The sequence below is a fragment of the Budorcas taxicolor genome, chromosome 8 (assembly GCF_023091745.1).
Source record: "Budorcas taxicolor isolate Tak-1 chromosome 8, Takin1.1, whole genome shotgun sequence".
Classification (NCBI taxonomy): Eukaryota; Metazoa; Chordata; class Mammalia; order Artiodactyla; family Bovidae; genus Budorcas; species Budorcas taxicolor.
The window spans coordinates 51950907-51967134 of NC_068917.1; the positions used below are offsets into that span (position 1 = coordinate 51950907).

The 16228-nt window shown below is 38.1% G+C and overlaps 1 protein-coding gene across 1 annotated transcript in view; it reads left to right on the forward strand.

The window, feature by feature from the left end:
* Positions 1-12259, forward strand: part of TMC1 (transmembrane channel like 1) — a 100610-nt gene extending 88351 nt beyond the window's left edge. Inside the window, exons 15-18 of the mRNA XM_052645236.1 lie at positions 3499-3738; positions 8302-8427; positions 11796-11874; positions 11981-12259. Of these exons, the coding sequence (XP_052501196.1) occupies positions 3499-3738; positions 8302-8427; positions 11796-11874; positions 11981-12259 (724 nt within the window). The remainder of the gene's footprint in view (positions 1-3498; positions 3739-8301; positions 8428-11795; positions 11875-11980) is intronic.
* Positions 12260-16228: the final 3969 nt, after the last annotated feature.

Below are 16228 nucleotides of genomic sequence, written 5' to 3' on the forward strand. Positions count from 1 at the left end.
TTTGAACTGTGGTGTTGGAGAAGATTCTTGAGAATCCCTTGGACTGCAAGGAGATCAAACCAGTCAATCGTAAAGGAAATCAGTCCTGAATATTCACTGGAAGGTCTGATGCTGAAGCTGAAACTCAATACTTTGGCCACCTGATGCGAAGAACTGACTCATTAGAAAAGACCCTGATGCTGGGCAAGATTGAAGGCAGGAGAATGGGGCGACATAGGATGAAATGGTTGGATGGTATCACCGACTCAATGGACATGAGTTTGAGCAAGCTTCGGGAGTTGGTGATAGACAGGGAAGCCTGGCGTGCTGCAGTCCATGGGGTCGCAATGAGTCGGACACAACTGAGCGACTGAAATGAACTGATCAGTAAAACCGTATTACAGACATGTTTTTAAAACAGACAGCACAGGTTTTGTAATCATATTTTTAAATGATGGAAGCAGATCATGTCTCTATCAGAGCAGGATGTAGCACTAGCAGAAAACACACAGTGAGAAAGAAGATGGGTTTGGACATTGTTCCAACACTGGCTCCTGTATCTCCCTGCCAGTCTTGTCACAGTCTGCTATCTCGTTTTCTCCCTTGATCAAATGTGAGTAATTTACCTGACATGTACCATGTCACTAGAATAATAAGGAGAGCTAAATAAAAGAAGCTTTCCTTTGCTTTGATCTTTTTGGAAGAAAAGCATTTTATAAGGCTAAGGTATTAGAGTGATCTTCGACTGACAGATGATGGGATCAGGTCTGAGTAAGGGACTTAGTGAGCTGAGCTGATTAGTGAGTAGCAGGCAAAGATGGAATGAGCTTTAAGATTCGGATATCACTGTGCCGGCATCCCTCTTTCTAGGTTAATGTTCTTGAGTCATTTGTTCAAAATGCCTGTGTGATATTTATTTTGAAATTATTAAATTTATTTACCTATACATATGCACTTACGCATATGAGTGTACATGTGTGCATATAGATAAATGACACACGCCTATCTATAGATACACATGTATGTGAAATTAGGCAAGTTTGCATCTTGAATTATGTGCAAAACCATATCTTAGGATAGACTAAGTTGTGTACCAATGACATACAATCCCCAAATCTTAGCGACTTAGAAAAGGAAAAGTTTATTTCTTGTTTACTCCATGTGAAATGTGAGTAGGTAAAGGACTCTGCTCCTGTAAGTTACTCTCACTATAGTCTCATAGACCGGAACAGAACAATATCCTTCTGGAGCATCGCTGGTCAGAACAGCAGAGAGAGAAGAGAACAAAAAACCCACAGCATTATTAAAGTTTTCACCCAGTAGTGAGACACTTCATTTTTATCTCTAATTTACTGGCCAAAATAAATCACGTGGCTAAGCCTGACTTTGAGGAGGGGGCAAGCATAATCATCTGTAAGTATATTGCCTTACAAACATTGACATTTGGGAATATAATTTAATGCTTTGTAATTATGGCTCCTCAGCTGGGACTGTCACTCACCTGCTAACATTTCTGGGGTTCCAGGTTGTTCCAAAGTTTACCTTCATTTTTAAAAAACTACTGAACCTTATATCTTAGAGAAGTTAAAGGTTCACTGCAACTTTGAATGGAAAGCACAGAGTTCCCTTATACCTCCTACCCCTACCTGTGCACAGCCTCTGTTGACATCTTCCACAATGCTGTACCTTTGTTATAATTGATGAACCTACATGGACAAATCATCATCACTCAAAGTCCATACATTTTTTAAAAAGATAGTCCATCTTTCTACAAAGTCTTTGGTCAATTTAGTATGTGTAAACATTTTTCAGATCTGTTGTATGGGAGCCTACCAACAAGACAACACAAACTAACAAATTATCACTTTTCAATGAAATGGTTTAATGTTGGGTTGCACAAGTTCAATTATAGCAGAAAATAACTTCTTCATCTAACTCAACCCTTTATGCCTTCAGTTCAGTCATTCAGTCGTGTCTGACTCTTTTGTGACCCCATGAACTGCAGCACGCCAGGCCTCCCTGTCCATCACCAATGGCCAAAGTCTACCCAAACCCATGTCCATTGAGTCGGTGATACCATCCAACCATCTCATCCTCTGTCGTCCCCTTCTCCTCCTGTCCTCAATCTTTCCCAGCATCAGGGTCTTTTCAAATGAGTCCGCTCTTCGCATGAGGTAGCCAAAGTATTGGAGCTTCAGCTTCAACATCAGTCCTTCCAATGAATATTCAGGACTGATTTCCTGTAGGATGGACCGGTTGGATCTCCTTGCAGTCCAAGAGACTCTCAAGAGTCTTCTCCAACACCACAGTTCAAAAGCATCAATTCTTCGGTGGTCAGCTTTCTTTATAGTCCAACTCCCACATCCATACATGACCGCTGGAAAAACCATAGCCTTGACTAGACGGACCTTTGTTGTCAAAGTAATGTCTCTCCCTTATAATATACCAAATCTATATTGGATTAATTAAAACCATTATTCCACGTAACCAGGAAATAGAATGTGCAAACCCTAACTAGAATTGCTGGATTTTATTATATTTGGGACAGTTTAAAAGATAGGACACTGCTTGTATTTCTGAAATAAGTGTACATGTATCCACTTTTGGATTTTGGATTAATAAATTGCCATTAATGTGGCTTTATGATGCTAATGGATTTTCTCATTAATGGAAGTTGAAATTTATTTTGTTGAAATAACCATTGAAGTCAGCAAGTTAAGAGTGACCTTACCCAAATGGTTCCTGTTTAAAAGTGGCATTTTAAAATACTTTAAAAAAATTGCATGTAGAGATCAGTGGACTTCCAGGACAAACTAAAGTAAGAGAATAAGCAGATAAACAAAATTAAATGGATATGTCGAGTTTTCATCTCAAAAACACATAAAGCTTGCAATTGAATATCAACAAAACATAGTACTTTATTAGGCACAGATTATTCCCATCAGCTCTAAAATACCATAACTGCCACAAATAAAAAAGAACATAAGAAAAATTTTAACTTTTTCTTTCATTAAGTAAAAATTAACTAGTCATGACAAAATAACTAACAAACATTTGCAATTTATTTGAATATAATGGGTAGCTTTAAGAGTTACTTATAAAAAAAAGCTAATTTTTAATTTTTGGGGGGGAGTTTTTTTGAAGCTAAATTTTTCAATATATTAATCAATGATATGGACATTAAGGTAAAATAAACTTTTTAGAAGTAGAAGAGAGAAGTAAAATGAATGCAATATATTGGTCTGTTGTTTAAATTTACCAGTGATAAGTGGATATGGTGAGTGATCAACATAGTTTCTGTGAAAGACGTATATACAATACCTGATATAATCAGGAAGATGGTAGAATGTGTATAAAAGATGGAAATAAATTAAGTTTATTAGTGTAAAGGGTTTATGTGACTAAAAGTGGCAACACATTTCTGCCTTTGGCAAACAAACACGAGGTAAAATAAACAGATGCTTGGTGACCTTGTGGAGTGAAGCTCCATGGTGAGAAGAGTTCTGTTCTTCTTTCTAGGATGGGGTCCTTCTTCGCTCCCAGCCTCCCAGGCATCAATATCCTTCGGCTCCATACATCCATGTACTTCCAGTGCTGGGCTGTGATGTGTTGCAATGTTCCTGAGGCCAGGGTCTTCAAAGCTTCCAGATCGAATAACTTCTACCTGGGAATGCTCTTGCTCATCCTCTTCCTGTCCACCATGCCCGTCCTGTACATGATCGTGTCCCTCCCACCATCTTTTGATTGTGGCCCCTTCAGGTTCTTACCTTTGCAATTTGTTTTGGGCATAGTTTTCTTTCAGAGGTGGAGATAAAAATGGTCACTCATTGTATAAGTGATCATTTTTTTCCCCTCAAAAAAACCCAACATTTTGGTCTATAAGAATGACATCTTTGGGGTATTCAGACTCAGTATAGGGCATGGAAATTCTTAAGCAAGATCCATCTATTTTCATTGGCAGTCATAAAAGGGAAAATAATTAACTGCTTCAGGCTCTAACCATGTGAAATATGTACAATGAATCTGAGCTATTTGCATATAAGGAGATAGCAAAGAGAAAAGTTTGATTACACTAGTCTAGATGTGAACATTTTCTTGGTGCTAGGTCATCTCATTCAGACATTGGAAAGCTATTACTTCTAACATGAACCACTTAATTGAAAAAAATAAAAATAGGAAGGAAGGGAGGAAGGAAGGGTCAGAGGGACAAGAGGGATGAGGGATGAAGGGGCAAGAGAGAGAGAGGGAGGAAGTGAAGGGAGGGAAGGAAGGAGGAAGGTGGGAGGGATGAGAAAGAAAGAAAGGTTACTCCACAAGATACTTAGGAAGTGGGGTCATTATTACATAATAATGTATATAAAGAGAGTCTCATCACTTATAATCCAAATTCTACATGCTAGTAAAAAATTTAAGGATGCTCCTCATGTATATTCTCCTCAAATAACAAGGATAAATCACTCAAGTCAGTAATAAAGAGTCAAGAAGGCTCTTAGAAATATACTTCTCTACAGTTCTCTATGACAGAGTTCTCTCTGTGACACTTAGCTAAGAAAGCAAAGGTTCCAGGTCTGGAGGATTGATTTCATTCTACCACCAGTCCCCCCATGAATCTCAGCATGTTGAGTCACTGATCAGCATGCATCTGAGTTATTTCTACTTTTCACTGAGGAAATGAGAATGTGAAAAGTCATGTGAATGGCAAGCATGATGCAATAATGGACATACGTAATTTCTCCTTCATGCCGTCAGAACCAAGTTGTTAAGGTCAAATTTCCTTGCTCACAGACTTCAGTATAAAAGAGATATTTTCATTTTAATAATAGTCGGTTATTACTGCTTTACTGGAAAAGAAATTAAGAAAAGGTTAAGCCTATTGATTAAACCAAAACTGCTGGAGTCCTGTCATACATATTCAGAAAGCTGAAGTTGACAAGTCCTGTTTCTTTGCCCCAACCAGGTGGGCTGAAATAAATAATGCAAACAGTGACATCTGGAGGCTAAATGTGAAACTGCAGCTTTGAAAGCAATTGCTCAGGATAGAAAGTTCAAGAGATGAGCCATCTAAAAACTTTAGTTAATTGGAAATTACCCACACAATTAAATATCCAGGATAAGTTTTAACTTTTTAATTGGAAGTGGATCCTTCTCAGAAAAATCGAAAGAATTTAGCTGTCTTCAAGAGAAACCCTACAAGGTCAACATATAGCTGGGCAGTGGTAAGAAATGTCCATTGATATTAAAAATATCATTGAGCTGGTTACTACACAGTTTTAGCTTTTGAAGTCTAATTCTTCTTCCTCTCTTTAAATCACACTGAGTTACTATTATTTTAATTAATAAAAATTAGTCTGTATCTAAGGAATAGTATCTGATTTTGACCAACTCTTCCCAAATTGGCAAACTTTGGCAAATTAACAAACTTTGGCAAATTAACAGTATGTGTGTGTATGTGTATATACACACACATATATATATGTATACATATGACTATTTTGAGATCAAGAAGGAAATGTAAATGTTTTTAGTGGAGCACTGGGAAAGGGGTATATCTGTAATATTCAGTCTACTTTTCCTGGAGCAAAAGAATGTATACGTGGTTTATTCATTGGATTTTAAAGTTTAAAGCATTTTCCTACCTTGGTAGTGAGGTGAGAAAGCATGTAATAGTGGGAACCTCATGACTTGCCATCCTAAGGGATCCTGAGTTCGAGGTGGTCCGCCCAACCTGCCTAGAGAGGGGCGTTTGACCCTGCTTGACACCTGGGTGGGCAGCAAATTGATAAACATGCATTTGAGGTAGATTAATGGGGACATGGTCATGGGCAATCTCTCCCAAGCGCAGGTACATTTTCAGGTAAGATGACTACAATACCTTAGAAGACCATTCTTCAAAGCAATTTGATGAGATATTCTGCTTGATCTGGTATCACAACAACTGGTCAGGGAGGGTGAATTTTCCAGAAAATTATTCCAATAGGCCATGAAGTGAATTTACCTTAACAGTTTGAAGTCAAGCACGACTGAAGTGACTGAACACACACACACAGAGGTTCTCACACACCTCCTTGCTACGTTATGGTAATGACAACTTTATGTATTTTCATCTAGCTGCAAAGGTAACATGTGTTTATCCTAGAAAATGTGGAAATTACAGAAACATTTTCACATGAAAATACACACTAGCCATAACCCCAAAGACCCAAAATAACAACTCTCAGCATTTTGGCATTTTGTGTTGTGGTGTTCTTTTTTATGCAGACTTCAAACTTAGATCATATAAGATATATAGGTTTATATTATTTATCATGGCACTGTTATTACATTACTCATTTGATGTATCAGTTTTTCTTAATAGTGTAGCTGACTTTTACAGCTTGAAAGTGAAAGTTGCTCAGTTGTGTCCAACTCTTTGTGACCCCATGGACCGTACAGTCCATGGAATTCTCTAGACCAGAATACTGGAGTGGGTAGCCTTTCCCTTCTCCAGGGGATTTTCCCAACCCAGGGATTGAATCCTGGTAAGACCAGCTGAACCACAAAAGAAGCCCTACAGCTTGGGGATAGAACATTTTCATTTCAAAAGTCCAAACACAGTAGAGTGTTGGCCTGTAATTTGAAATAATGAAGGAAGAATGTTTATTGTGCACTAAGCACTAGAGGAGATGTAGGGATATGTTGGGCATCAATTATGGTGAGGTGGGACTTTCCATCTGGCTGAAAAGACGGACTAGACTATTTTAATCTGGGGTGGATGGAGCTATGCCCAAGAGAGCTGTAAATTTAAGTTCAGTAGCATTTCACTTAGCTGTATACTCACAACAGGTTGGAAGAGACTTCTGGGAATATGATAAAGTGGCATATTTTGCTTAACCTGTCAGAAAAACGGGCTGCTGGGATTTGTAGATGCTTCTAAAGTTTGTGTATAATAAAAGATCTGGACTCCTGGTAAGAGACCTAACCTGGAAAAGGCACCCAAGAACCCTCAAAGATGTTAATAGCTTCACATTTCTTATACACTAGACACAGAGAAGACTTTAGGGGTAAGAATGATTTTGTAAAATTCCAGTTTCCTGAGTCTGATATTCATTAGCCACACCTGAGAGGCTGGAGAAGGGTGGGGGTGGGTTGTTCTATCTTCTCTTGTCCTCGCTGCCGGTCTCCTCACTCTGGCTATATTCCATATGTCGTGGTAAAGCATGGTCAGCTAGATAGATGAGGAAGAATAAACTTTGGTGTGATAGGTTGATATAATCTTAAATTGTCAATAAGCTTCATTCCCTCTTATGTATCATAGGTTTTGCTAATCAGTGTATAGATCTCTAATTTGTGAAGCAAAATTTATATCTCTGTAGGAAATGGCAACCCACTCCAGTGTCCTTGCCTGGAGAATCCCAGGGATGAGGGAGCCTGGTGAACTGCTGTCTATGGGGTCGCACAGAGTCGGACACAACTGAAGTGACTTAGCAGTCTAGTGACTCCTGACAAGATAGTTGAAGTCACTTTCAGTCTACTAAAAGATACAATTAGTTAGACCAGGAGAGAAAAAATCTGATCTGGAACTTGTGGATCATGTTTATTTAGAGGATAAGAATGTATTACGGTCAAAAGACAAAAGTAAAATGAAAATAGTCTACTCAGTGTTATGCTAACCTTTATTCTCATGATACATACAATTTGCTGGTAAAAAATTCAATATCTTTTCTGTAAATGACACATTTTATAGCAAAATCTATATGCATATTCAGAAAAAAATAATTTTGCATGATGGATATTACTTTATATATTCATATTTTATATATTTATTCACAAAGTAACCCAAACCTTAGAAATATAACTTTAAAAAGTCTTCTCCTGGGGGAGAGGGATAAATTGGGAGATTGAGATTGACATATACACACTACTATATATAAAATAGATGACTAATAAAGACCTACTGTATAGCATAGGGAAATCTACTCAATGACCTACATGGGAAAATAATCTAAAAGAGAGAGGATACATGTATATGTGCAAATGATTTACGTTGAGGTACACCTGAAAATAACACAACATTGCAAATCAACTATGTCCCAATAAAAATCAAAAACAAATCTCCTGTTTCTATGATTAATTTCCTAGCTGCTTGGTCTCTGTGTTTGCATTGATACAACATTTCTCATATCTCATCCATATGTATGAGTTTGAAGTATCAGGAGTTGTAGCTAAACAGCAGATTTCTAACCTGAAAGAGTACTTAGGCAGTGTTTGAGAAAAATTTCTCGTTTTCTTGCTGTAACCATGGTTTTTACATCTGTTTAAAAAAAATGTCTCTCTTTTTTTCAGTGGCAAAAATAGGATGTTTGAAGTCATTGGAGAAACGCTGGAGCATGATTTTCCAAGCTGGATGGCAAAGATCTTGAGACAGCTTTCTAATCCTGGACTGGTTATTGCTGTAGTTTTGGTCATGGCGTATGTGCTTTCTCTCCTCATAGAAAGAGCCTTTGTGATGTTCTTCCTGCTCCTTTTAAGCTTCAGTGTTTTCAACTCTCTTTCTCCCCAGGGCTTGTGCTGTAACCTAACCAAATTCAGCACTGACTACATGGTGGTGAGAGGCTAAAATTCATGAGCCATATTCTCATCCTATTGCATGTAATTCATAGCCATCTGCATCTGTATTTGCCAGCCTAGGATTATAAGATTTGTTCCCAAGTAACCAAAATAATGATCAGTAAACAGCTAAAGCAAGGGAAACATAAATGCTAAATCTAATCAGCACATCAGGCTTCCCTCCAGCCCCTGCCCCCCACCTCTTTTTCCATAAAGCAGATGGCTGTAAACACATAGAAATGATGAGCCTCTAAATTAATATTCCCGCTGGGGGCCCTATAGGCTGTATATCAGGGCTGAAGGCTTAAAGGATCTTAAAAATTACCCTGTCCTTGTTCCTAGAAGGCCATCAATAACTGTGCTTGCCCATAATAGAATCAGAGGACCAGAAGGCTCTTGGAAAGGTCATTTAGTCTTTCCTTTCAAAGTCAGAGGTGATACCCAAAGGGCAACTTGAGAGGGGGCTTTTGTTCCCATGTGACTTTCTTTGGTTTCTGACTCCTGGCCACCACAGATAAACTTACATTCTAAGGAAAGAAAATATGCTTCCTATGGAAGAGCTGCAAAAAAGTGCCCCAGCCCTTCCTTTCAAACCCCAAGTCCCTCATAAATGAAAAGTCCGGAACTGCTACTGCTCTCTGTCAGTGAAACCACTCTTGCGGACACTCTTGACACTCTAATTTGTTTAAATAAAAGTAAAACTAGGAAATCTCAGGGGAGAACTCCCAGTGGTTTAAGTAAATGAACTGGGTTCTGGGCCAAGTTGTTGTGATCCTCTCTGCAGAGGTTGTGGTCACAAGCCACATCCGTGATGGCAGGTGTCATCTTCAAGTTTATAAATTAAACGGACTTAGAGGCAGGGACTGGTTTTTCCCTAGGTGAGAATACAGCAAAATGATAGGAAGGCTTTGACAGTAAATCCAGCACTCAGCTCTTACACCATGATGCCTTCTTTGAGGGAGAGCTAATAGCCTGTAGGGATAATTAAACAGTAAAACAGATTATTTTATATATTACAGAACCTTGATCATGGGGTGGCGTTAGGAATCTGATAGTGAATCTCTGGCGCAGATATGTTAGAACATAACCTGCTGGAGGCAGCATGTTTCCCCAGATAGCCCGGGAAGTGATTTTCCTTCTCTGAGTTTTTATGATTCAGCAGCTACAGAGACCATATTAAGTATCATGTGGCTTTCATGGTATAAAGGAAGTCTTGTTTTAAAACACACACACAAAACTTAATGTCAGATTTTATGACTATATTCTTAAATTAGTGAGAGACAGATTTATTTCTAAGCAAAGGAGCAACATTGTTCTAATGCTGCTAATTAAAGATTTAATAAGCTACCTTGAGGGTATGGGAGAGGAATGAACACTGCCCTTGTTCCAGGCACGATCCATATATTAACCCATTTAATTTCCACAATAACCTTAAGTTGGCCACATTAATCATATTATTGAAAGCACATGGAAGATGTGTCCCAAATCAAACAGCTAATAAGTAAAATTCAAGCTCATGTCTTCTTATTCCCCACCTCCCCACCCTCTACTTATTTAGCACTGAACACCCGGTTCAGGCTAAATGATTATGCTCATAAGAGTTGGAAGCCACTTATCTGAGATGTTCTACACTCAAGGTCAGCACACTTTTCCTTAAAGGGTCAAGATATTAATAGTAGGTACTTCAGACTTTGTGATCCAAGAGGCAAAGTTAAGGATGTTATTTAAATACTTCTATAACTATTTTAAAATATAAAAACCAATCTTAGGTCATGGGTTATACATAATAGGCTGGGAGTCAGATTTACCCTGGAGGCCATAGTTTGACAACTCCTGATATAGGCTGTCTAAATGGAAACTGGAAGGATGTAAGATCAAATAGATGTCCCACAAGGTTGATTTTAGTTCTGACGTTCTGATTTTATACCTGAATTTCAGTTTATTGTTGATTTGATGTTTCAGATACTAAGATCTCATCTTCAATACTTAATGGTGTCCATAAAATTGGTTTGGGTTTTTATTACCTTTAATTAGAGAATGTTTACAAGCATTTTTAATCTCCCCAGTGAATCATATTCAATCAGCTTGGATGGTTTTGGGGTAACTGAGTTTAAGCTAATTCTTTGCAGGCAGTTTCATTCCTTTGGAGACTAAAAAATGATCTATGAGTATTCCTCACTGAAGGTGCATCTCAAGACAGAAAAAGTGATGAATGAATAGAGAATTACAGTCTGCAAATGATTTGTGAGGTCTTTGAGTTCTTTCTCCAAATCCAGACACTTCTAAGAAAATTCTTGTAATACACACACACATATATTAAGCACCTACTTCATCCCAGATATTACACCAGGTGCTTTCAGGTATATAACATCATTCAAACTCCCAACACTTGTATAAGAAATAAACCCAGCAGAAACGATATCAATAACTGTGATGCTAGCAGCAGATGGTTCATAAAGGTTATGATCTGACATGTTGGAGTAGAGGCAATGTGTTCGATATCCAGTTATTTGCAATAAAGGGCAATGCCTGTTACCTTTTTTTTTTTTTCACTGCATTTTTTCCTTTGTTTATTTTGCTTTAAGTGAAGATGAATGTGTTTATTTTTGCAAAAATGTTTGGCTGGAATTTGCTCTTTTGAGAAATGTAAATGTCACTTATATGCCAAGACTATTCTTTTCTGAGACATTTTCTTTTGAAGGAGAGAGAAAGGCAAGCAACACATCCTATGGATAAAAAGGTCATGTTAATTAACTATGACTGAGGATTATAGTGTTAGTTGTAAAAGCCCAAGGAGGGAATTTAAAGCGGAGAGTCAGTCTCCTTTTTATTCTACACATTCCTTAAGCTTCAAGAGATTTCCTCTTCCCTTGGATGCCATTGGTATCGATTTAAAATGCTGTTTTCAATTATAACATAAAATGATATTACTACATTTCCAAGGAACAGCTAAAATTCGGCAGTAAGGTATATCAGACAGAATGCCCTGGGCTGTGAAGGAGGAGACTTAGGTGCCACTTCCTAGATCCAGCCTAGTCACTGTGTAGTTCTGAACATGCTTCTTCACCTCTCTGTACTTCAGTCTTTTATCTACATAATAGAAGTTCGAAGTAGAAAATATCTTAAAGTCACTCCAGGGCCAATATTCTATGATTTAAGTAATGTAAATTTAAGCAGAATCTTGAGGATCTGAAAAATACCATACATTTTTTTTTATTTTTTGAACTTAGTTTGACCATCTATTATCTCAATGCTACTGCAAAGGGCCAGAAGGCAGCAAATTTGGATCTAAAAAAGAAGATGAAACAGGTAGGATACAATATATTTCAGAGAAATATTTGTCTTCATTCATGTCAAGTTGTAGAAAACACCAGGAAATCTCATGTTCTTCTTTTTTACTATTTTTTATTGCTAGCAAGCTTTGGAGAACAAAATGCGAAACAAGAAAATGGCAGCTGCGCGAGCAGGTTTGAGCTCCGCTATGTTTGCATTCTTTTTCCCCTACGAACAGTATACTCTTCCTTTTTTTTTCCCTCTCAAAATGGGGCATTTGGTGCAGAGAGGCATTATTGCCACAGCAAGTCATCTTATACTCTCTAGAGTCCACCTTTTCAGCCCTTTCAGGCTTCATATCCAGGGTTCAGTTATTTTCCAGTGGGAGAAAGAAAAGACAAAGAAAAATTCAGGAACATAAAAGTAGCATTAGTGATAGAAAAGGGCTTTTACTAATTGATGGAAGATGAAGGAAACATCCATATAGTTACACAAATAGCAGAGACAGATATACAATCTCTCCTGCCCATTTTGACCATTTTTGTACATAGATGGACACGTTGGGAAGATACTAAGAGGATCCTCTAGGCTCATCATTATTGATTTCCCAGAGCGTTCTCTAATTCATTAACCTCTTCTACTTTTTAACCTCTTAAATTTTTAACTTCCTGTGTAGCTCAGTTGTTAAAGAATCTGTCTGCAATGCTGGAGACCTAGGTTTGATTCCTGGGTCAGGGAGATACTCTAGAGCAGGAAACAGCAACCCATTCTTGTCTGGAGAATCTCATGGACAGAGGACCCTGGTAGGCTAGAGTTCATGGGGTCACAAAGAGTCAGACATGACTTAGTGCTATCTTTCTTAATTTTTAAACTATTTGCCAAAATTACTGATATGTTTTGCTTAATACATGGAAAAGTGATGAATTTTTTAAAAATCTTTTCTAACTCTTCCCTCATTTCTAATTCTAAAACTCTTTATATTACTAGGACTCCTCAGTTCAGTTCAGTTCAGTTCATTTCAGTTGCTCAGTCATGTCCGACTCTTTGCGACCTCATGAATCACAGCACGCCAGGCCTCCCTGTCCATCACCAGCTCCCGGAGTTCACTCAGACTCACGTCCATCGAGTCAGTGATACCATCCAGCCATCTCATCCTCTGTCGTCCCCTTCTCCTCCTGCCCCCAATCCCTCCCAGCATCAGAGTCTTTTCCAATGAGTCAACGCTTCACATGAGGTGGCCAAAGTACTGTAGTTTCAGCTTTAGCATCATTCCTTCCAAAGAAATCCCAGGGCTGATCTCCTTCAGAATGGACTGGTTGGATCTCCTTGCAGTCCAAGGGACTCTCAAGAGTTCTCTCCAACACCACAGTTCAAAAGCATCAATTCTTCGGTGCTCAGCCTTCTTCACAGTCCAACTCTCACATCCATACATGACTACTGGAAAAACCATAGCCTTGACTAGATAGACCTTAGTCGGTAAAGTAATGTCTCTGCTTTTGAATATGCTATCTAGGTTGGTCATAACTTTTCTTCTAAGGAGTAAGCGTCTTTTAATTTCATGGCTGCAGTCACCATCCGCAGTGATTTTGGAGCCCCAAAAAATAAAGTCTGACACTGTTTCTACTGTTTCCCCATCTATTTCCCATGAAGTGATGGGACTGGATGCCATGATCTTTGTTTTCTGAATGTTGAGCTTTAAGCCAACTTTTTCACTCTCCTCTTTCACTTTCATCAAAAGGCTTTTTGGTTCCTCTTCACTTTCTGCCATAAGGGTGGTGTCATCCGCATATCTGAGGTTTTTGATATTTCTCCTGGCAATCCTGATTCCAGCTTGTTTCTTCCAGTCCAGCGTTTCTCATGATGTACTCTGCATATAAGTTAAATAATCAGGGTGACAATATACAGCCTTGATGTACTCCTTTTCCTATTTAGAACCAGTCTGTTGTTCCATGTCCAGTTCTAACTGTTGCTTTCTGACCTGCATGCAGATTTCTCAAGAGGCAAGTCAGGTGGTCTGGTATTCCCATCTCTCTCAGAATTTTCTACAGTTTATTTTGATCCACACAGTCAAAGGCTTTGGCATAGTCAATAAAGTAGAAATAGATGTTTTTCTGGAACTCTCTTGCTTTTTCCATGATCCAGCAGATGTTGGCAATTTGATCTCTGGTTCCTCTGCCTTTTCTAAAACCAGCTTGAACATCAGGAAGTTCATGGTTCATGTATTGCTGAAGCCTGGCTTGGAGAATTTTGAGCATTACTTTACTAGCATGTGAGATTAGTGCAATTGTGCAGTAGTTTGAGCTTTCTTTGGCATTGCCTTTCTTTGGGATTGGAATGAAAATTGACCTTTTCCAGTCCTGTGGCCACTGCTGAGTTTTCCAAATTTGCTGGCATATTGAGTGCAGCACTTTCACAGCATCATCTTTCAGGATTTGAAATAGCTCAGCTGGAATTCCATCACCTCGACTAGCTTTGTTCATAGTGATGCTTTCTAAGGCCCACTTGACTTCACATTCCAGGATGTCTGGCTCTAGGTGAGTGATCACACCATCATGATTATCCAGGTCGTGAAGATCTTTTTTGTACAATTCTTCTGTGTATTCTTGCCACCTCTTCTTAATATCTTCTGCTTGCTTCTGTTAGGTCCATACCATTTCTGTCCTTTATCGAGCCCATCTTTGCATGAAATGTTCCCTTGGTATCTCTAATTTTCTTGAAGAGATCTCTAGTTTTTCCCATTCTGTTCTTTTCCTCTATTTCTTTGCATTGATTGCTGAAGAAGGCTTTCTTATCTCTTCTTGCTATTCTTTGGAATTCTGCATTCAGATGCTTATATCTTTCCTTTTCTCCTTTGTTTTTCACTTCTCTTCTTTTCGCAGCTATTTGTAAGGCCTCCCCAGACAGCCATTTTGCTTTTTTGCATTTCTTTTCCTTGGGGATGGTCTTGATCCCTGTCTCCTGTACAATGTCACGAACCTCATTCCATAGTTCATCAGGCACTCTATCTATCAGATCTAGGCCCTTAAATCTATTTTTCACTTCCACTGTATAATCGTAAGGGATTTGATTTAGGTCATACCTGAATGTTCTAGCAGTTTTCCCTACTTTCTTCAATTTAAGTCTGAATTTGGTAGTAAGGAGTTCATGATCTGAGCCACAGTCAGCTTCTGATCTTGTTTTTGTTGACTGTATAGAGCTTCTCCATCTTTGGCTGCAAAGAATATAATCAATCTTATTTCAGTGTTGACCATCTGGTGATGTCCATGTGTAGAGTCTTCTCTTGTGTTGTTGGAAGAGGGTGTCTGCTATGACCAGGGCATTTTCTTGGCAAAACTCTATTAGTCTTTGCCCTGCTTCATTCCGTATTCCAAGGCCAAATTTGCCTGTTACTCCAGGTGTTTCTTGACTTCCTACTTTTGCATTCCAGTCCCCTATCTCCCCCATAATTAATAATATTAATAATAAAAAACCTCAACCCAGATTAGCTTAAGTAGAAAAGAAATGTATTAGTTCACACAAATGAACAGGAGTGTGGTATGTAATACTTCCAGTCACATTTTGCCCCAAGTTTAGAAGCAATCAGGACTGAGCCCCATTTCTCTGTGGGTCTTTCAATACTACATTCCTATTATGTTGGCCAACCTTCATGGCGGCATATGTGGATGTAGCAACTTCCAATGCCATGTCCTTGGATTATATTTGTCTTATGTTTTGTGTGCTTTTTTTTTTTTTTTTTTTGCATTCTGCTACTTGTTTCTTAACTGCATTTTTTTCTTAGCTCTATTGAGGCATAATTGACAAAATGTTCTAACTTCTAAGATCTGAATTCTAGCTAAGGCATATTTTCTTTATTCTTTTAAATAGTGACATGTTATTGCATGCTTTTTTTCTGATATTTTCTTATAATTTGTTTAAAAATGTGTATAACCTTTGTGAAGACAGAGACTATATAATTTATAGTTGTTTCCTCAGGAATTAACATAGGACTTTATATATCAGTCACTCAATAAATACCTACTAAATATCTACTGTACAATGAGGAATTCTTTTACTGCAAAAAATTTGAAAGGAATATATTTCTATACTACTTACATAAGCAGTAATGAATGAATAAATGTTACCAAAAGAGTACTTTTATTCTCTTGTCTTTAGAATTTGTGCAGATTTTATAAAATAAGAAATATAGAGATATGTGGCAAAAGATATTATGGCAACATGGAGCACATTTGGAAGATACCGATTTTTAAGCCATCTCATTCAGAACAATTATACACACTGAAATGAATTTTTCCTTATCTCTTCTTTATCTTCTTTCTCTGTTTCTTCCTCTCTCTTATTTATTTAATTAATTTGAATAGCTGCAGCTGCTGGTGGCCAGTAATTTTCATGG